Source organism: Cervus canadensis, chromosome 2 (genome assembly GCF_019320065.1).
Source record: "Cervus canadensis isolate Bull #8, Minnesota chromosome 2, ASM1932006v1, whole genome shotgun sequence".
In the NCBI taxonomy this organism is placed as follows: Eukaryota; Metazoa; Chordata; class Mammalia; order Artiodactyla; family Cervidae; genus Cervus; species Cervus canadensis.
In genome coordinates, this window is record NC_057387.1 from 14252700 (window position 1) to 14275022 (window position 22323).

Below are 22323 nucleotides of genomic sequence, written 5' to 3' on the forward strand. Positions count from 1 at the left end.
GTGAATGTATTGTAAGTAATCTAGAGATGTGTTAAAGTGAGGAGGACATGCTCAGGTTATATGCAAATACTGTGCCATTTTATATAAGGGAGTTGAGTATCCCTTGGGTTTTGGTATCTGTTAGAGGTCTTGAAACTAGCCACCTGCAGGTACCAAGAGAGGACTAAACTTTATGCCAATACTGTATTAAGCCACCCATTCTAGTATCCTTGCCTGGAGGATCCGTGGATAGAGGAGCCTGGCTGTAGGGTTGCACAGAGTTGGACATGACTGAAGCAACTTAGCACGTGCTTAAGCCCAGGGCTTACAGCAGCGAATGATGGTCAAAAATCACTGCCCTCGTGGTGCCCACTTTCTAGTGAGTAGTAAGATCATTGTATAAGTAGATGTGATCTTATGGCATTTTGTGATAAGTGTTGTAAGAGAAATGTAAACAAGGTAAGAGGGTGAGTGTTAGGCAGTTTAGAGAAGTCCTTTGAGCTAATAGTGTTTGAACAGAAATGGGAACGATGCAAAGGACCCCATGAATCTGTCTGAGGCATAAGTGCTGAGGCAGTAGTGTGTGTGGTGTGTTTAAGAAATAGGAATGAGATAGAACAGAGTGAACAATGTGGGGAAGAATAATAAAAAATAAGGAGAAGAGGTAGCCAGGGCCTAGATAATGTAGGGACTTTTAAGACTTGACTAAGTGTTTAGGTTTTATTCTGGATTTGATTGGAAGCTATTGAAAAGTTTTGAGTGGGGAGGTGACTTGGTCTAATATATACACTTTGAAAGGCAAGAGTGATGCAGTAGAGTGGTAAGTTATATGGCAGTTATAGTATTTGAGTCAAGAGATGGTTTGGAGTTGAACCTAAAGTGTGATCAAGAAGAGGGGTTTAAGATATATTTTGAAGATAGTAGTGATGATAACCTGTATTGGATGTGTGGTCTGAGTAAAAGAGTAAGTCAAGAATGACTCCAAAGATGGCCTTAACAGTTGGATGCCAAGTACTGAGACGAGGAACACTGGCAGAAGCAAGTTACAGGAGTGCAGATGTTAAAAGAGTTTGGTTTGGATATATTGGCTTTGAGTTATCTATTAAATGTTTCCAGTGGAGATACATTGAGTAGGCAGTTGGATATATAAATCTTGAGGTTGGGATAAGTGTAAATTTGGGACTTGATCAGTGTAGAAATGCTTATTTACAGCCATGGGACTTCCTGAGATTACCTGGATAGTGAGTGCAAATAGAGAAGAGATGTTCTTGTATTGAGTTGTGGCGTATTCTTGACACTTAGTAAAATTGCCAGGGTTGAAAGAATATTTTGATACTGTAATTTTAGGAATAATACTTTCCTAACTAAGAAAACCTAGCAAGTAATAACTAGTCAAGACATAGAGACAAAAATAAAATGGTTGGGAAACAAATTGCCATTCTTTTACCTGTTAAATAGCTCTTTGTGTTGCAGAGCTCAGAACACTCACTTTATGTGAAATTAAGGGCAAGAATGCCTGTTTCTACTTGATTACTCTGAAAAGATGGCCAGAATGGTTATTAGTTTCCTAGATGTCCATTGTGAGAGGCAACATAAGGTTAAACAAACAAGTACAAGTTTATAAAATAATGAATGAGGTATCAAAAGATGTTAAGGTTCTTACTCATTAATATGATACCCCTTTCTAGCTTTGAAAACTTACGGAGTTAGAGTGAGATCAAGCGGTCTGCTAATTTCTTATTTAACTTGTCATTGAGCATTGTTAGACCTTCCTTTTTTTTTTTTTTAGACCTTCCTTTTAAGAAGCTGGTTTTTCATCTGTGAACTTAGTCAACATCCTAGAATACATATATGTAACTATTAGGGGCTTAATACCATTTAGGTTGACTTACTGCATTTTGCAGGTTTTTCTGGATGTGGGTGAGGATCTATTTAAATGTATTTGAGGTGTCAGAAATTGGAAGGAATAGAAATAAAAGGTGATAAAAGCAATCACAGTCTATAGATTTTGTTGTTGATAATTTGAAAACCTATCAGAAATTCTCTTAGCTAATGCATGAAACATATTCTCTTGCTTGAGCATATGACTTCACACTTGCCAATCTACCTCTACCATTAGGAAAATGAAGGGCCCATCTGTTGAATTGGCACTATGCCTAAAAGACTGCTAGTGTTGGACTCTGTCAGTTCAGGAAAAGGTATTAATTCCAGAACATTGAGGGGAAACTTTTCTAGTAACAACATATTCCCTAGGGTTTATTTGATTGCTTGTTGGCTGTCTTATAGAAAGCACCTGAGAATTAAGGATCCATAATTTCTTTTTTCCTAAGTCAGAAACATCATTTGTATGTATTTGAGACCCAATTCTCTTCCATATAAATGGCATCCTTAAGAAACATTACCAAAAATTTCCAGATAGTTAGAAGCATTCTTATTAAGTAGAATTGAGATGTTTAAAAAAGTAGTATGATTTGGGATTCAGATAAGCCCCAAAAAACATTTCTAGGTGAATCCGTTCCACACAAATCCGGAAACTGTACTTACTGAGACTTAGAACTAGGTGATTAAAAATGGTGACCTCCAAGTTTCATGGGCATCCATTTTGTACCTTACCTGCGAAGCTGGCCTTAAAAACAGAGGATCATAACTCTCTTGGTGGTGGTGGTGATGGTGGTAGTGGTCATGGACCCCATTTAGAGCGTAATGAAACCTTTCTAACCTTTCCCCAAAAGTGCACATAGGCACATAAGATTTTTGGCATGTAATTTTGGGGGGTTCTTGTGCAATTTTAATTGTAGGCCATTATACTTTGTTTCATAAGAATCTTAATTATGAATTGTTATGTAACAATAGTTGCATTCTTTGCCTGTTCTTTCAATAGGGATTGCATTTAAAGATGGAAATAAACTCATATGGTATCATGGTTGGATGGTGGTTTAAGTAAATCTTTGCCGGACTGTCTGTTATCTGTCCACTTTCCTTTTCTCGTCACCATTTTGGTAATGCAATAATTTCTGAAGAATGACTAGTTAAAGCAACATGCCAGTGTTAGAATGGCAGGCTAGATTTAAGAAAAGCAAGTGTCCAAAATTGGTAAAATGGCAGCAAAGTGATAACCATCTATCTGTGCCCTACCCTGGATGGCTTCCACCTAAGTTCCCTAGCTATATCCCACACACTCTGAAATGCATGCAGTTTCTGAATCCAGACCTGACCGTGTGCCTTGACAGGACATACTCTTTAGCACTGTTAGGATCCTGCCTACTTCTTCAGTTTTGTGTCTCATTGGGCCTCTTACCCTTGTGCTTCAGCTGTTTGGAACTGTCAGTCATTCCCACACACAATTCGTTTATATCTCCATGACTTTCATGGTCCTCCCAGTGCCTGGCTGCTTAGAGAACACCTACCCAACTTCTGAGACAAAGTTCAAGTTGATGCTCTGAAGCTTTACCTGGCCATCTCCCCTCTTTTGGTGAACAGTATGCACTCCTTTCTCTTTGGCATATACCTAGGAGTGGAATTGCTGGGCCACAGGGTAAGCATATTTTTATTTTTAGTAAATACAGTCAAACAGTTTTCCAAGTTTTATTGTATGACTTTATGACTTTATCAGGCTCGACATCTTCCCCAGTTTTTAGTGTTGCCATTCTTTTTAATTTTAGCCATTTTGGTGGGTAATAGTATTTCATTGGTATTGCTTTGCATTTCACTGGTGAGGTTGAGCATCTTTTCATGTGTGTGTTGGACATTTGGGCATCCTCTTGTGAAGTCCTGCTCTTAATATATATTCTGAATGCAATTCCTTTCTCAGATCTGTGCATTGCAAATATCATCCCATGTGTGGCTTCCGTTTTCACCCTCTTGGTGGTGTCTTTTGATGAACAAAAGTTCTTATTTTTCGTAAAGTCCAATTTGTTTTCTTTTTCTGTTCTAGATTGAAGAAGCATATAGTTGTGGGTAGAAGGAAATGGAGAATTACTTAATAGGCATAAAGTTTCAGTCAAGCAAGATGAATAAACTCTAGAGATTTATTGTACAGATTGTACATATAGTCAATAATAGTGTACACTTAAAAATTTGATAGATCTCATATTGTGTTCTTACCACAATAAGACAAAATAAAAGATAAAAGAGGTGTGTTCTTGGTGGTAGTCTTGAATGGAAACAAAAAGGAGAGGATTATATTAAGAAAGTAGCACTTCAGAAATTTCCCTAAAGGTCCAGTGGTTAAGACTGTGCTTCCAGTGTGCAAGGTGCAGATTCAATCCCTGGTTGGGAAGTAGGATCTCACATGCCTTGTGACAGAGCCAAAAAAAGAAAATAGCTAGTTGGTATTAAGATAATAGAGTTAGAAAGTCCATCCAAAAGCTACAGGGTTAGATTTCTCGATTTTCTGTTTATATGAACAAGACCTGAGAGGTGTGTGCGTATGGTAGTGATGGTGGTGGTTTAGTTGCTAAGTCGTGTCTGACTCTTGGCAACCCTGTGGACTGTAGCCTGCCAGGCTTCTCTGTCCATGGGTTTTTCCAGGCAAGAATACTATATATGGTAGCTATGTATATTTCAGTATATTTCAAATTTTTAAAAAATATGTTTTTGTTGGATTTGTGCTTAATTATAAAACTAATAAACTCTGTAATAGGTCAAGGAAAAAATATTTTTAAGTAATTTTTTTCCCTGTTTACTTTCAAACCTTTTTCCCTAAAGGTAACCAGTGCTATCAATTGGTGTATAATCATCCATTCATATTTGTTTCTTTGTGCATACAAATACATATGTTTTTTTTCTACCCTTTACAAATATGAGATCATGCTTGCATTTTTACTTAAAAATAGCATATGTGGCTGTATATTTGTGTGTGTGTGTGTGTGTGTGTTTAACTGTGTGTGGCACATCAAGGACTGCTGTAATAGCCTTTCATTGGTGCTTTTATTTTTCTGTGATAGAAAATACTACTTTCCAAACTGATGGTGGCCACTAGTGTCCCTTTCCCACCTTGCCAGTATTAGTTGATATCAGTCTTAAATTTCAACCAAAGTAATGAGTGAAAAATCCCTTGTCTTAGTTCACATCTGCCTGAGTACCAATGAGGTAGGTCATCTTTTGATGTCAATTGTTTGTGCATATCTCCTGTATATCTTTTCTTTTGTTTTAGCTTGTAGAGATAACTTTGTGTGTTAGAGATATTAATCCTTTTTCATATTTTTATATCTTCTCCCAATTTGTCTTTGATTTTATTTACATTTTATGTTACAGGTATATAATGCTTTTATATAATCAAATCTGTCCGTATTTTCCTTTGTGGTTTCTAGTTTCCTGATTTGCTTTAAGGTTTCACAACCATAGGCTGCAGAAATAGTCACACTCTTCAAGTACTTTTATTTTTACATATAACTCTTAAATGTATGGAGGAAATTATTCTTGTGTTTAAAGTGAGGAATGGATCTTTGTTTTCTCCAAATGGATAGCTAATTAAGTCAACATGCAGCAAACGTATATCAAATAAAGTAACTTCTTGCCATATTGAAATGTTAACTCGGAAAGATTTTTTACAGGGACTTCCTGGTGGTTCAGTGGCTAAGACTCCACACTCCCAATGCAGGGGGCCTAGATTTGATCACTGGTCAAGGAATTAGATCGCACAGGTCACAGCTAAAGAACCTACATGCTGCAACAAAAATTGAAGATCCTGTGTGCTGCAACTAAGATCCGTTGCAACCAAAAAATAAATGTTCTATATGAGCCTGTAAATTTTTTTTTTTTTAAGTTTTTACAGGATCGCCACTAGTGTATTGTTTTTATGCAAAGCAGGAAGGGAATCCCTTCCATAAGACCCTTTATTTTGATCTGCCAGAAAAATGTTAATTAAGCTTTATTGAGGTATAATTTATTGAGGTACTGTACAATTCACTAATTTGAAACACACAATTCAGTGATTTAGTATATTCACATAGTTCTACACCCATCTCCACTATCTATTTAAGAACATTCATCTTGGTACCCACTAGCAGTCTCTTTCCAGTGCAGGTATTCCCCATTTACCCTAGCCCTAATTACCAGGGCTGTCAGTCCACTAATCTGCTTTCTTTCTGTATGGATTTGTTTTTTTTGGACATTTCATACAAATGGAACGTACAGTGTTTCCTGTTGCTGGCTTCCTTCATTTAACACAGTGTTTTCAAACTTGATCTATGTTATAACAGGGATCAGTACATCTGGCCTTCAGTATCCTTGGGTTTCACATCCTCACATTCAACTAACTGTGGATTGAAAATGGGCGGGAAAAAGTCCAGAAAGTTCCAAAAACCAGAATTTGAATTTTCTGCATGCAGCTATTTACACAGCATTCACGATATATTTACAACTATTTATATAGCACTTACTCTGTGTAAGGAATGAGAAGCAATTTAGAGGTGATTTAAATGCATGTAGGTTATATGAAAATACTTTGCCATTTTATATAAAGGGCATCAGTATCTTTGGACTTTGGTATCTGGGGGGGAGGTTTGAAGCCAATCCTCTACCTATACTGAGGGATGACTGTATGCTATTTTTTAGATGAATAACATTTCATTGTATGGATAATGTTGCTGTGAACAGTTATGTAGAAGTTTTTGTGTAGATAAATATTTTCATTTCTCTTTGGCACACACACACACCACACACACACCACACACACACACACACTCACACTCTTTGGCACACACACACACCACACACACACACAGCACACACACACACACCCCCACACCCACACACACACACATACATACACACACACACACACACACACACACCCACACACACACACACACACACATACATACACACCTAAGAGTGAAATTGCAAGGTTATGTGGTAACTCTGTTTAGCCTTTTGAGTAACTGCCAGACTGTTTTCCAAAGCCACTGCACCATTTTACATTCCAACTCCAATTTTTCCACAGAAAAGTTTTATGAAAAACAAATGTAAGATATTTACAAAGTAAATGGTGCCCTCTTGGAAGTGACTCTTGTTTAGTGTATAACCAAGTGGATTGGCCCTAAATTGACAGCCTTTAATCCTGGTCAAAGTGTAATAATTCGTTAATGAGCAAATCTTTCTGATGTTAACTGGTACTGCCCTCCTGTTGCTATTCTAGAATTCCCTAAGGATAGAGATCACTGTCCCTGCACATTCCTTGCAATCATGGACCCATCTCTCCTTTCTTAAAAACAGAATAGAAGTTATATATATTTGAACTTTGTTAACTTTATTAGGAAGAACTAAAGTAAGCTTTGATTAGATTATCTTCCTGACAGGCAGTTGATGAGTATAATTTTTTCCTCAGGATTAGCTTTGGGAATTCTTTCTGTGTGTATTTTACTTTTGTGGCTTACTAATTATAATTTACATCTGCTATTTCACTTTCCTGTTCTAAGTTTCTGCAGTAATTTGTTGGTATAATATAGTATTTCTTTGGTCATGAGAGACATTCTTTCCTCCCCGCTTAATGTTTCTGAAATTAGGAAATAACACAGCTGATAATTACATTTAATGTGGTAGTAGTTTATAAAAAATTTTCCCCTAGAAATGTGGTCATTGATTCGTGAAACCTCTTAGAATCAGTAGCATCTTGGAATTTAAGAAATATCTACAGTACATAAATATAAAAATAGCTAGATTTATTGCTGAATTGTACTGTGTTAGGAATTGCTGGTGATTGTCCCTGTCTTTTAAATGAAGGGTTGTTCTGTAGTTGAGTAAAAAAGCTTAGTTTGTCCAGCTTTGTAGTTTATCTTGTGTAAATCATTTAGGAACACAGTTCAAATTTTGTTGGTATCTTCATGAAGATATTTTAGTTCTTTATGATTTCAGTGACTTATGAAATGTTCGTGATTCAGTGGTTTAATGTAAAATATCTTAAACCAATTAGGACACTGCTTATGCTTTTACTGGTAATATACATAGTGCTTAATTTTAGTTGTTAAAACAGTGTGAGAAGATTGAATAGTGTCTAAAGACAATTAAAATACCAATTCTTTAGTATTTTGATTTTCATTTTATCTATTTTCTGTATACATGATTAAAATACAGTAATATGCACATTTGCTTATTCAGTCACTAGGTATTTATTGAATATCTCTTATGGTCCAGGCACTTTACTAAGGATAAAGCAGTGATAAGGCAGACAGGATTCTTATTATTATGAAGCAAATGGTCTCATGTAGAATATGGATATTAAGCATGTAGCTTACTAGTATAAGTTGCTACAGGACTTACAATATGCTATATGACCCTCTAAAAGGGAGATCCCCCCGGTCTAGAGGTTTAGGAAGTGTCTGCCTGATGAACTGACCTTTAAGCTGAGATGGAAAGGATGAGTGGTAGTCGACCTAGAAGGGAGTGGAAGAGAGTTCTAGGCAGAGAGAACTATGTGTCCTTCTAGAGGGAGGAAGACAGAGACATTTGGGAAACTGAAAAGTTCTTAGAACACTTATAACTGTTTCCATGTCGTACATATATTACTGCTTTCGAGGGGTTTTATTTGCTCCTGCTCTGCTCACAGAAGAATGAGAACTGATGTGGTTAGAGTTAGGTAGAGGAAGATAATAATAACAAAAAAGTAAACACTGTGTGTGTTAGAAGTACTTTTGTAAGTACTTCTCATAGACTAATTCATTGAACCCGAAAAACAGTTTCTGTTCACAGATGAGACAACAAGGCATGGAGTGCCTTGCCCAAAATTAATCTACTAGAACCTGGGATCTGAGCCTGTGCATTCTGGATCCAGTTTGTGTCCTTAAATACTGTACCATATTGAAAATCTAAGTTATAAATTATGTTTAGGATTAGGGACTTTTATATCCAAAGGTCAACATGAAAACTTCAAAGATTTTAAGCTGAGAAATGACATAATTAGATTATTTTTAGAAATCTTTCTGACTGTATCTTGGGGAAAAGACTAATGGAGAGCAAGATGAATATACAAAGAAGTTAGAAAGCCAGTATTATATTTTGGGTCAGAATTTTTTTTTGGACAAGTCAGTGGCAGTGGAATTAGAATTATATGTAGTCAAAAATTATTTATATGGTTTTCACAAGTTTTAGTTGTTAGGTTGAGGAGTCAAGGATGATCTCCACGTTTCTGGTAGTACTGTGATTACTTAGCGATTGTGATATATTCTAAAAAATATTACGGTCATCTATAAGAATTCTAAAGAGCATGAAACCCAAGACAGATTAAAATGCATGATGAACTATAAATTTGTAAAAGCCTCATATAGTTAATTTGTATCTGGTTTTGAATGTTGAGATATAAAGTAATGATTACAGTCTCTTAACTGTTTAGTAAAGACCACAGAGGAACATGAAAATTTATTATAGATGAGTCAAGCAAGATTTTACTTATTTTAAGCTAAAAATCTGCAAACATTGTTTAGTATACACTGTGGTAATTTTAAATGTGTACATATCTAAAAAGGGAAAAGAATATTGTTTTTACGTATTAAGGAAAGTTAATAAGATAAATTACTTTTCTTACCAAGTTAAAACAAAAACTTATAAAATGCCTTTTACTTTATATTCATATGTTATAGTAGCTTCCCTGATGGCTCACTTCGTAAAGAGTTTGCCTGTAATACAGGAAACTGAGGTTCGATCCCTGGATCAGGAAGATCCCCTGGAGAAGGAAATGGCAATCCGCTCTAGTATTCTTGCCTGGGAAATCCCATGGACAGAGGAGCCTGGCTGGCTACAGTCCAAAGGGTCATAAGAGTTGGACATGACTTAGTGACTAAACCACTACCACTGTATATATCAAGTACATATAATTTTATCTGCCTGCTTGATCTTTCTATGTAAATGTTTCACAGGCATCTAAGATTTAAGATATTTATTACTGAACTCTTGATCTCAAGTTTCTCATCCTGGCAAACAGTTTATAGAATGTTAGCCCCATGAGGGCAGGATTTTTGTTATGTTTTTTGCAAGGTTATACAAATTTTTGTTACATAGTGAGCACTTAGTAAATATTTGTTGAAGGAGTGTCTAAATGATATACCACCATAGAATTCTCTAGTTGCTTAAGTCTTCATATTTCCTTTCCCTCTCCTCCTCCTCCTTATTGACAAATCATTTCAGTTATACCTCTAAAATATCTCTTAATTCATAAATTTTAAAAAAGTTTTCAGTGCTACTGCCTTAATATGTCAATTTTATGATTGTTATTTCATAATCAACTCTTGCTGTCTTTCTAATTATTCTTCCATAGCAACCAGAGGCGTTTTCTTACAATGTAAATTGTATCTTGTTACTCCCTACTCAGAGCCTTTCTTTGCATTCCATATCTTTCACGCAGACTAAAGAGGCCTTCTGCAAGCTATTTTTACTTATCTTTCCATTTTCGTTTTGTACTGTTCTCCCTTTGGTTTACCTTTACAATATCAGGGAGTTTTTACACACACCATTCCCCTATTTTTGGATTATTTTCACCTCCATATTTTGCCTGGCTAATCCCTGCTCATACTGGGTCTCAGTTTAAAGTTACATGTTTTTCTAAGATGTATTTCCCGTCCTTCCAAGTTTCCTTGATAATACTACTTCAAATAGTAGTACCTTCATGTTTATTAGAAGTTAAATACATTTATATGACTAGTCATTCATTGGTCTTCACCTCTAAAATTTAAGGTTCATGACACCAAGGACTATATTTGTATTACTTATGACTATCTACTGTAGATGTCACAATCCTCAAAACACGTTTAGAGACTCTGAAAATATTTATTGAATGGATGAAGGATTTATTGAGATTAAGAATTATGAATCCATAAAGGAAATGATAGAATGGTTAGAGAGGTAGTTGGAGAGCCAGTAGAATGTGTGATCCTAACAGCCAGATGAGAGTTTCAAATAGCAAATGTAGCAGAGAGGAGTGATAAGATCAGGACTAAACATGATCTTTGAAGAAGGAAATGGCAACCCATTCCAGTATTCCTGCCTGGAGAATTCTGTGGACAGAGGAGCTTGACAGGCTGTGGTCCATGCGGTCGCCAAGAGTCGGACACGACTAAGTGACTTAACATTAAACATGATCTTTGGGAGGCAGTATAACATAGTGTTTAAGTTGAGCCAGACAGACCTAGACTCTACCTTTTAATGACTATTAACAAAGAGTCGGATACAACTGAAGTGACTTAGCACACAAACAGGCACACCTGTTTTTTCATCTCTTAAAAAGAGGGTAATAATAGTAACTGCCTCATAGTTGATTGTGAGGCTTAAATAAAATAATCTATATAAAACTTATAGCATAGCGCTTTGCATGTATTGAGAGTTTGGTGAAATTTAGATATTTTTATTATTTTTAAATTGCTAATGCTAAGCCCACTGTAAGGACTCAATATTTGTAGTACTTAGAAAATATTTTTAGTACTTAGAAAATATATATAGCTGACCCTTGAACAAAATGGGGATTAGGGGCCTACCCCTCCAAGTGGTCAAAAATCCACGGAGTTGGCACTTTGTATATGCAGTTCCTCCACATCTGTGGATTCAGCCAACTGTAAATCACATTTATAGTTGTATACTGTACTGTAGTATATACTGTTGAAAAAAATCTTTAAGTAGACCTGTGCAGTTCAAACTCTTGTTTAAGGGTCACCTGTAATTAGTAATTTTCTAAAAACTTTGTTCACAGATAAAATGATCTGGGAAAAGGAACTTCATGCATATATTTAATGTTGTTTCTTCTTGAATTTGGGCTAGACGTTTTTGGATTGTTTCAGTGGTGTGAAAATATAAACCCCAACGTTGCATATTAGATGAATGTTGAATTTGCCTCTTTGAGCATGAATGAAGACATTCTAGCATTCTTAGTTCTCTGTTTCTTCTTGAAACTGTGTTTTAAATTGAATATATTATAGTAAGAACCAAAATAAATTGTGTAACAATATGGAATCCTTGCCCTGAGATGGAAAACCTAGGTTGTATAGATACATCTTTCCAAAAGCTGAAAAAATATCATTCACAAAGAACATTGCTTTAAAAGTTCAAAAACAACATTCTGGCAGCTGTTGTAGGGACTGCTTTTCAAGCAGTTTACGTTTAGCAGATAAAAAGCATTCTTTGTTGTGAAGTATCTTCAGAACTTGGATTTGTTTTTACTAGACACACTTATATTTGGTATGTGGAGTTTGCCAGTCATGATTTTCCAGTCTTCCTAAATGGATTCACAAAATATGCCCTTAGGATTTTCTTTTTTCCTCCTTGATGAAGTTAAGGAAACATAATATCTCTCTATTCTTACATACATTTCTAGGGTAGTGGTCAGTATTTTCAAATTAAATTTCTTTTCCATTTATTGCTGTTCTGTTAATAACACCAGTTATTATGTCACTTGGTTTCAGTTTTTTCTGTTTTTAAAATGAACAGAGTCATGTTCTCCAAACCCTTCTCTGGAATGTTTTGGAAATAAGTGCTGGTAAAAAATGCTTTTGAGTTCTTTGGAAGAAATACAGGAATTCTACTTTATATTTGTAAATGTACGTTAAAACTTCTGGTATTCTTTCATTATGAAAATTAAAAAATATTGGGAAATTTTAAAATGTGTATACTTTTGAGTAGTGAGTGTAAAAGCAGTTGTTTTTGAATAACTTATTATTTATTTTTATTTCTGAAAGAATTTCTTTTTATAACTAACAGTAAGATATTTGGCAGGCCCATCAGTTCACCATTAGTAACATGAAACCCTGGATTGGCATTAGAATTTAAGAAATAAGAAAGAAAGAGGAGGGGAAAGAATAGAAAAGGAACAAGTTGAAGCCAATAAGATGTAACCCACATAAGGCATGGAATTAATTGAAATATTTATTGAACACTACCTATGTGCCAGGTACTGTTGTTGATGCTGGAATACTCCATTGAACTAAACTGACAAAAATCTATTTCCATGTGGACTTTACATTCCAAAGGAAGGGTGTAGACAATAAATAAATACATTGTACACCAAATGGTGAGAAAAGCGCAGGAGAAATAAAACAGGATAGAGTGTGAGAAGATGTGGGCTGGGTGTTTTCTGTTTTATAGGCAAAGACATAATAGAAATGACAGTGCAAATCATTCAGTGATCTGAGGAAAGGGTGTTCTGGTCAGGTAGAATAAGTGCAAAGACCCTGAGTTAGGAGTATTTTGTCTTTGAAAAACAGAAGAATTACTTGTGTCCCCACCTCCTTGGAATTAAACAGGAAAATTGGTAGGAGAAGAGGGAGTAGAGGAAGAGAAGTAGAGGAGATTGTAGGGCATTTAGACCATTGTGAGGACTCAAAGCTTTTGCTTAGAGTGAGATGGGAAGTCATTGAAAGGACTTTTCAGTGGAGGAGTGGCATGGTATGATACAGCCTTTAAAGGGATTACTATGCTGTTGAAAAGGCTCTAAAGAGATACAAAGGCTGAAGCAAGGAGCCAGTTAGGATGTTACTGAATAGTCCAGGTCCGATATTATCAGTTGGATTTGATACGTAGCTGTTGAATTAGTGAGAAATAGGTTCTGCATGTATTTTGAAGGTGGTGGTGGTGGTGGTTTAGTCACTAAGTCGTGTCCAACTCTTGTGACCTCATGGACTGTAGCCTGCCAGGCTCCTCTGTCCATGGGGATTCTCCAGGCAAGAATACTGAAGTGGGTCACCATTTCCTTCTCCAGGGAATTTGAAGGTAAAGTAGGCTTTTCTGACCAAGTGGACATATGGGGCATTTAAAAAAAGAAGGAATCACAGATGATTAAAATTTTTTGGTCTTAATATTTCTGGTTGGAGTTGCATTTATTGAGATGAGTAAACCTGTGGGAAGAGCAGATTTGAGGGGCTCAGAAAAGGCAAATTGACTTTGAACGTGTTAAGCTTGAAGTGCCTAATTATTAATTATATAGTCAGTGTGTCAAGTAGCATTTAGATAATATGCATTTAGAGTTCCAGAAGGAGTCTCAGCTGGTCTCTATCTGAAGATAGAAATTTTTGAATCATCCATGTTACATGGAATTTAAATTTAAAAGACTGGGTTTCCCTGGTGCCTCAATGATAAAGAATCCCTCTACAACACAGGAGACACGGATTCGATCGCTGAGTCAGGAAGATCCCCTGGAGAAGGAAATGGCAACCCTCTCCAGTATTCTTGCCTGGGAAATCCCATGGACAGAGGAGCCTGGAAGGCTATAGTCCATCAGATGGAAAGAGTCAGGCATGACTTACTGACTAAACCACTACCACCAAATTCAGTAGACTGAATCTGGTGATTTAAGAAGTGAATGTAAACAGAAAAGAAAAGGCATACCCTGGGCCACTCCAGTGTTTAGAGTTAAGGGAGAAAAGGAAGAACTGGCAGCAAAGACTCCTTAATCACACACTTTATTAATTGTGCATTAAAGTATATGCCTGTTCACAGATATTGTGGTAATTAAGACCAAAATGGATTCAGATCAGGTCAGGTCATATTTTCTCACTTAGAGTATTATGAAAAAACTTTTAATTTTTTCAGAGTTCTGAATTTCAGAATGTGAACACATCATTAACACAGATATTAAGAGGAGGTGGCAAGAATACACAGAAGAACTGTACAAAAAAGATCTTCACGACCCAGATAATCACGATGACGTGATCACTCACCTAGAGCCAGACATCCTGGAATGTGAAGTCAAGTGGGCCTTAGGAAGCATCACTACAAGCAAAGCTAGTGGAGGTGATGGAATTCCAGTTGAGCTATTTCAAATCCTAAAAGATGATGTTGTGAAAGGCTGCTCTCAGTATGCCAGCAGATTTGGAAAACTCAGCAGTGGCCACAGGACTGGAAAAGGTCAGTTTTCATTTCAATCCCAAAGAAAGGCAATGCCACAGAATGTTCAAACTACAGCACAATTGCACTCATCTCACACGCTAGTAAAGTAATGCTCAAAATTCTCCAAGCCAGGCTTCAGCAGTATGTGAATTGTGAACTTCCAGATGTTCCAGCTGGTTTCAGAAAAGTCAGAGGAACCAGCGGTCAAATTTCCAACATCTGCTGGATCATCGAAAAAGCAAGAGAGTTCCAGAGAAACATCTATTTCTGCTTTATTGACTACGCCAAAGCCTTTGACTGTGTGGATCACAATAAACTGTGGAAAATCTTGAAGAGATGGAAATGCCAGACCACCTGACCTGCCTCTTGAGAAATCTGTATGCAGGTCAGGAAGCAACAGTTAGAACTGGACATGGAACAACAGACTGGTTCCAAATAGGAAAAGGAGTACGTCATGGCTGTATATTGTCACTGAGCTTATTTAACTTATATGCAGAGTACATCATGGGAAACGCTGGGCTAGATGAAGCACAAGCTAAAATTAGATTGCTGGGAGAAATATCAATAACCTCAATTATGCAGATGACACCACCCTTAGGGCAGAAAGTGAAGAAGAACTAAAGAACCTCTTGATGAAAGTGAAAGAGGAGAGTGAAAAAACTGGCTTAAAGCTCAACATTCAGAAAACTAACATCATGGCATCCGGTCCCATCACTTCATGGCAAATAGATGGGGAAACAGTGGCTGATTTAATTTTTCTGGGCTGCAAAATCACTGCAGATGGTGATTGCAGCCATGAAATTAAAAGACTCTTACTCCTTGGAAGGAAAGTTATGACCAACCTAGACAGCATGTTAAAAAGCAGAGACATTACTTTTTTAACAAAGGTCCGTCTAGTCAAGACTATGGTTTTTCCAGTGGTCATGTATGAATGTGAGAGTTGGACTATAAGGAAAGCTGAGCGCCGAAGAATTGATGCTTTCGAACTGTGGTGTTGGAGAAGACCCTTAAGAGTCCCTTGCAAGGAGATCTAACCAGTCCATCCTAAAGGAGATCAGTCTGGGTGTTCATTGGAAGGACTGATGCTGAAACTGAAACTCCAATACTTTGGCCACCTGATGCGAAGAGCTGACTCATTTGAAAAGACCCTGATGCTGGGAGGGATTGGGGACAGGAGGAGAAGGGAACAACAGAGGATGAGATGGTTGGATGGCACCACCAACTCAATGGAGATGAGTTTGAGTAGACTCCGGGAGTTGGTGATGGACAGGGAGGCTTGGCGTGCTGTGGTCCATGGGGTCACAAAGAGTTGGACATGACTGAGCGACTGAACTGAACACATCATGGAAAAAATAGAAAGCACACGGCACTGAAGAGAAGTGAACACGTTATGTTAGGGACAGTAAAAAAACCAAAAAGCAGAATTGACTAAATCATAGAGGGTGTGTTTTAGGAAGTAAGAATAGACAAGTTTGAATAGTTAGAGCCAGATTATGAAGAGCCTTAAATGCCATTGTGAAGTGTTAATATATGAAATAGTAGACAGCAAGAATTGTCATATGTAAATGTCTTGAAAATTACTCTTTCACCTGTTTGTGTGAATGAATAGAATAGGAACACACTTCATTCAGTTGCCAGTATTTGTTGAGTAACTACTTAAAATGCTGCTAGTACTACTAATAAAATTGTTGGCACCTTCTATTGAGCCTTGCTATAATAGGCCAGTCATTGGGCTATGCATTCTGTTTACATTTCTTGTGTGTGTTTTAAAAGTTATATCATACGATATTTGCTTTGAAAGTCCTACAATCTCATTGGAAAGAAAAGTCTTAAGGCACACAGTTTAAACTATAAAATATTCTACTTCATGTGCTAAATCACTTCAATTGTGTCCAACTCTTTGCGACCCTGTGGACTGTAGCCCACCAGGCTCCTCTCTTCATGGGATTTTCCAGGCAAGGATACTGGAATGGGTTGCCATGCCCTCCTCCTGGGGATCTTTCAAACCCTGGGATCTAGCCTGGGTTTGTTTCCTGCTTTGGCAGGCAGGTTCTTTACCAGTCACACCACTTGGGGAGCCCATTCTACTTCATAAATAGAACTTTCTAAGGGATGTGAAGTGAAAGTCACTCACTCGTGTCTGACTCCTTGTGACCCCATGGACTGTAGTCTGCTAGGCTCCTCTGTCCATGGAATTCTCCAGCACAGAACACTGGAGTGGGTAGCCATTCCCTTCTTCCCAACCCAGGGATCGAACCCAGGTTTCTCTCATTGCAGATTGATTTTTTACCATCTGAGCCACCAGGGAAGCCCCTTCTAAGGGATAGGATGTTCTTTTTTTCCCCCAGATGCAAGTTTTGGATCATATATTCAGATACATGCTTGAAAGAAAAACTAGTTTGTCAGTCCTCAAGAATAGTGAATTACTTTGGTTTTATATTCAGTAGTCATTAGATTATATAGTAATATGGTTTCTTGAGAGTCTTTTTTTAAAAGGGGTTGCCATGTGTAGATTATTCAGATTCTCTGGTAAGGTGTACCAGCTATTGTAAAACAATAAATCTGCATTCTGGGTTTTTTGTTTTTTTGCATTCTTGTTTTAAAATATTTTATGGATTTGGGAGATTGAATTATAACAACTGACTGTTTGCTATTAGGAAAACTTTTGAAAATATACTCCTGGATTTTAGAATTTTTATAGTAGTTGTTCTAAATAATTTATACAGTTATTTAATGTTTGTCTTTCTCACTAGGTATAATGCTTATAAATTTAGGAACTGGATTTGTTTTTTCCAATACTTTAATTTCCAGGGTGTTGCCCAGTGCCTGGCGTATGACAGTTGTTTAGAAATATTTTTTAAGGAATGAATTCATGTGTATATGGATTCAGAGTTGAATAGTAAACCAGCATTAGAGATAATTCCAGCCCAAGAATCTAACCTGGAAAACTTACCACTTCTTAATTAATAAGATTGGAGTGCTGAAACTAGCCCAAAATATGATTCTTTACCTTGAATGAAATTGATTTTAACTAAAATGTAAGAAATATATTCCTTTGAAACTGAGGCATGTTGAAATATATATTATTTTTATCTTAGACTGTGTTTGCTTGACTGTCAGTTGCAAAAGCTTGTTGGTTGAATTTTAACAGTGGTTCTTAAACATTGATTTGCACCATACTATTGCAGCTTGTTTATAATATCTGGAGAATAATAGATGTATTCTGAAATATAAATTTATTTATAACTAAGGGAATTTAACCATTTTGAACTGCATTTTGATCCGTTTTAACTGCAATTTTGGGTTCTTCCTGTTGTTCTTATCTCCTCTCTATACCCATTTCTTGTGTTAATCAATAATTGCCTCTGTTCTGATAAATTTTTGTTATGGTCTATCCTGCAGAGAAAGAGATGCTGGTTGCAAGTTTTGGAGAACCCTGTTTTTTATGGAACTCAATTCTATAAAATTTTCAAAAGATTCCTTGGCAATAACATACACTTGTGATGGACCTTAGAAATACTGCTATGTTAGGATTGGGTTCTGATTCCGAAGGATTTTCAAGAAAGAGTCCCTCTGTCATCAGTACGGGCACACTGGTCAGCAAGAGAGAAGTAGAGCTAGAGAACAACACAAAGGAAGAAGAAGACCTTCGCAAGTGGAATCAGGAAAGAAACATTGAAGCAGGGAAGGATGATGGTTTAACTGATGCACAGCAACAGTTTTCAGTGAAAGAAACAAACTTTACAGAAGGAAATTTAAAATTGAAAATTGGCCTTCAGGCTAAGAGAACTAAAAAACCTCCAAAGAACTTGGAGAACTATGTATGTCGACCTGCCATAAAAACAACTATCAAGCACCCAAGGAAAGCACTTAAAAGTGGGAAGATGACAGATGAAAAGAATGAACACTGTCCTTCAAAACGGGTAAGTAGAAGTCCTGACAATATATGATCATTAACACTATTTGGACTGATACTAATTTTTATTGAATCTACGTACATATTTCAGGAATTTTTATTTTAATCTTTATGTTATTTCTACATAGTCTATTTTGGGAGCCTCAAACAGATTTTGAGGCTTGTAAGAGATGCAGGTCATAGTATAACTATGCATGTATTTGAATTTGTAAAATTATGGCAAATATTTTAAATGGGTATATCCAGATTGCTGCTCCTACATGGCCAAGTGAAAGGAATATTGAATTTTTAGTTAGAAAACCTAGACTTGAATCTTGCCCTCATACTTACTAACAATATGATGATAGACAAATTATTAATAATAGAGAAGAAACTGACACTCAAAGATACTAAATGATTATACCACCTACCTTTCAGGATGGTTCTATTCTTGCTGACCTCGAGAATTTTCTAAAGATGAATTCGAAAAGTTTTTTATCTGGACCTTTTTATGTGAAACAGTGTTAGAGCTTGTTTTGCACAGCTGATTTTTAAAGGGCTTCATGATGATTGTCTTTAGTAATCTTTCTATAATATTTTTTAAAATAGTGCTAATGATGAGGTTTTGTACCAAAAAGATTGCACCCACAATATGTACTTATTTTTAATGTTTAAGTAGTTTATATCCTGCTTATATTGTTTATAGCAGAATATGGTTTTTGGTTCCTGAGGAAAGCTATCTGTATACTCACAAAATTGTTGGTAATGAGTATGTGCTTATTCTTCCAACAGTTACTTTAACATAGCATGTTGACTATGTTACTACCCTCTAAATTAGTTCTTCATAAATAATGGGAAGAGCATGAATTACGGAGTCAGAAACAAATTCAAATCCTGGCTTAATAACTGCACACTTACTGAGCTGTGTTTTTTCATTTATAACATGGAACTGTTTATGCCTGTAGTAAATGGATATATAAAGAATTAAATTTCGATAAACAAGACTTGGAAACAACCCAGGTGCCCATCAACAAACAGTTGACTTAAGAAGATGTGGTGTCTGTATATATGTGCATATATGTTATATATGTATGGAATATTAGCCATAAAAAGAATGAAATATTGCCATTTGCAGCAACATGGATAGACCTAGAGAATATTATAGTTAGTAAAATAAGTCAGAGAAAGACAAATATTGTATGATATTACTTAAATGTGGACTCTAAAAATAATGTAAATGAATCTTTATAGAAAACAGAAACAGACTTACAGAAAACAAATTTATGATTATCAAAGGGGAGAAAGGGATGGAAAGACAAATTAGGAGTATAATCAAGAATTGTACATGAAGTAGATATGCAGTATGGATTTACTGTGTAGAGCAGGAAATTATGTTCAGTACGTTATGATAACCTATAATGGAATATAATCTGAAAAAAACGCTGAATCCCTTTGCTATACACCTCAAATGAACACAATATTGTAAGTCAGCTTTACTTCAATTTTAAAAAATAATTACATTTGTATATAGTATTTAATATGAGGTAAATTCTTGTAAGTGTTCTATTCTCCCTTTTTACAGCCTAAGATATGGCTTTATAACCTGGGATCTCTGGAAAGATTTGGTTTTTTATGGTTGCTCTCGGACTGTGATAATCTGTGAAGAATTTTGTGTTCATTTTGATGCATTTTTACATAGCTCTTAGCAGCTTTACTAACGGTTTCATGACTCCAAAGAGACTGAGCCTCAGTGGCTCAGGAGAGAAAGCTAGACTGTTGTGAGGCATGTTGGTAGTCTAAGAAAGCTTGTGGAGCAGAGGTGGGGGGAGAGGGAGTTGTTTTATTTATTTTAAAGCGAGGCTTTACCAAAACAACCAAAACATTTCCCCCCCAATTCTTCAGAAGTAGTTGGGTTTTTGTTAGTGCTGATGTTAAAGCAAATTTAGGCCTTAGATTTCTAGTAGAAACATAGAAATACAGATCATATATTTTATTTCTTAATAGAAGTTTTCTTTTGGCAGTGTTCAGAGGGCAAAAATAATTGCCCTGTGAAAAAATGTTTTGCTAGAATGATTGCTGTTTATGTAAATTTTTTTTTTTTTTTTTGACTGTGCTGGCTCTTCATTGCTGCGCACGGGCCTCTCATTGTGGTGGCTTCTCTTGTTGCAGAGCTGGGGCTCTAGGGCCCATGGGCTGCAACAGTTGTGGCACCTGGGCTCAGTAGTCACGGCACCTGGGCTTCTAGAGCACAGGCGCAATAATTGTGGCACATGGCCTTAGTTGCCCCATGACATCTAGGATCCTCTGGGATCAGGGATCGAACTCTTTATGGCCTGCATTGACAGGTGGATTCTTTACCATTGACCACCAGAGAAGCCCAGTTTATATAATGGCAAAATATAATGGTTCAGTACCTTAAGTGAAATTTTCCCTTTCTCAAATTATGTGACATATCGTTAAATTTACAGTAGTTGACTCATGGACCCTATTATTTAGAGCAATTCAAATGTGTCATTTACTTTTTTAAAAATTTTAATCCAAAATTTAGGAATTGTCACATTAATAACTAAAGTTTAAAGTTTAGTTCATTCCTTTGAGAAGTATTAGATACTTTCTGTATCTTTTAGTTAAAGTTGTAGAAGTTATAGATTTTAAGGGTCCTATTTTTTTAAATGTATTTTCCCCCAGTTTTATTGTGACAAGATTTGACATACAGCACAGTGTACAGTTTAATATGTATTTGGTTTATTTTTAATTACTTTTGAGATTTATCTTTCTATATTACATTTTGGCAAAATTAAAACATTTTGTAGTGTTCAGTGTTGGCAAGAACATAGGGGAAACAAGCACTCTCAGGCACTGTTGGTGGAGAGTGTATTGATACTGGATTTTTTCAGAGCAGGTTGCTTGTATCTGTGACAATTTAAAATGGACAGTTCCTTGATTCCACAGTGTCACTTCTAAGAAACTATCTTACAGAATACTTGCAAGTGTGTAGCAAGATACATGTGTAAAGTATTTATTAGCAGTATAGATTCCTGATAGTTTCTTAGTGGTCCTGACTCAGTATGTCAGGGTATTTTTAAAAATGTCTTTATTGAGGTATAATTCATGTATCATACCATCCACCCATTTAAACTGTACAGTTTGTGGTTTTATTATTGATATATAACATTATTAATTTTTAAAAGCTGTAAAATATGTTAATATAGAATTTGCCATTTTGGTCATTTTTAAGTGTAAATTCAGTGTCACTAACTCCATTCACAGTGTTGTGCAGCCATCCTCGCTGTCTCTTTCCAAAGCCATCTCATCGTACCAAATAGAAACTCTGTAACCATTAAAAATAATAACTCTGTATTGTTACAGAGCCTGCTCCCCCAATCTCTGGTGATTGATAATCTACTTCTGCCTCTGTGAAATTGTCTTTTCTAGGTACCTCGTATAAATGGAATCATGCAGTATTTGTCCTTTTGTCTCTGGCTTATTTCACTAGCATAATGTCTTCAAGTTCATCCATTTGTAGCATGTACCAGAACTTCTTCATTTTTGTGTTTGAATAATATTCCATGTACATTTATGCCACATTTTGTTTAAAATTCATCATCTGTGGATACTTGGTTTGCTTCCGCGTTTTGGCTATG

At 36.2% G+C, this 22323-nt stretch overlaps 1 protein-coding gene across 6 annotated transcripts in view; it reads left to right on the forward strand.

The window, feature by feature from the left end:
* The window catches only part of ASH1L (ASH1 like histone lysine methyltransferase), a 201023-nt gene that overhangs the window by 9536 nt on the left and 169164 nt on the right, over positions 1-22323 (forward strand). For 4 of the 6 annotated variants that reach the window (XM_043454370.1, XM_043454369.1, XM_043454356.1 and 1 more), the window contains one exon: positions 18187-18707. The exons of 1 other annotated variant lie outside the window; for it this stretch is intronic. In XM_043454370.1, the coding sequence (XP_043310305.1) occupies positions 18288-18707 (420 nt within the window). In that variant the 5' untranslated portion in view covers positions 18187-18287. Of the gene's footprint in view, positions 1-3360; positions 3515-18186; positions 18708-22323 lie in introns of all 6 variants that reach the window. One more of the 6 variants, XM_043454361.1, reaches the window with a different exon arrangement.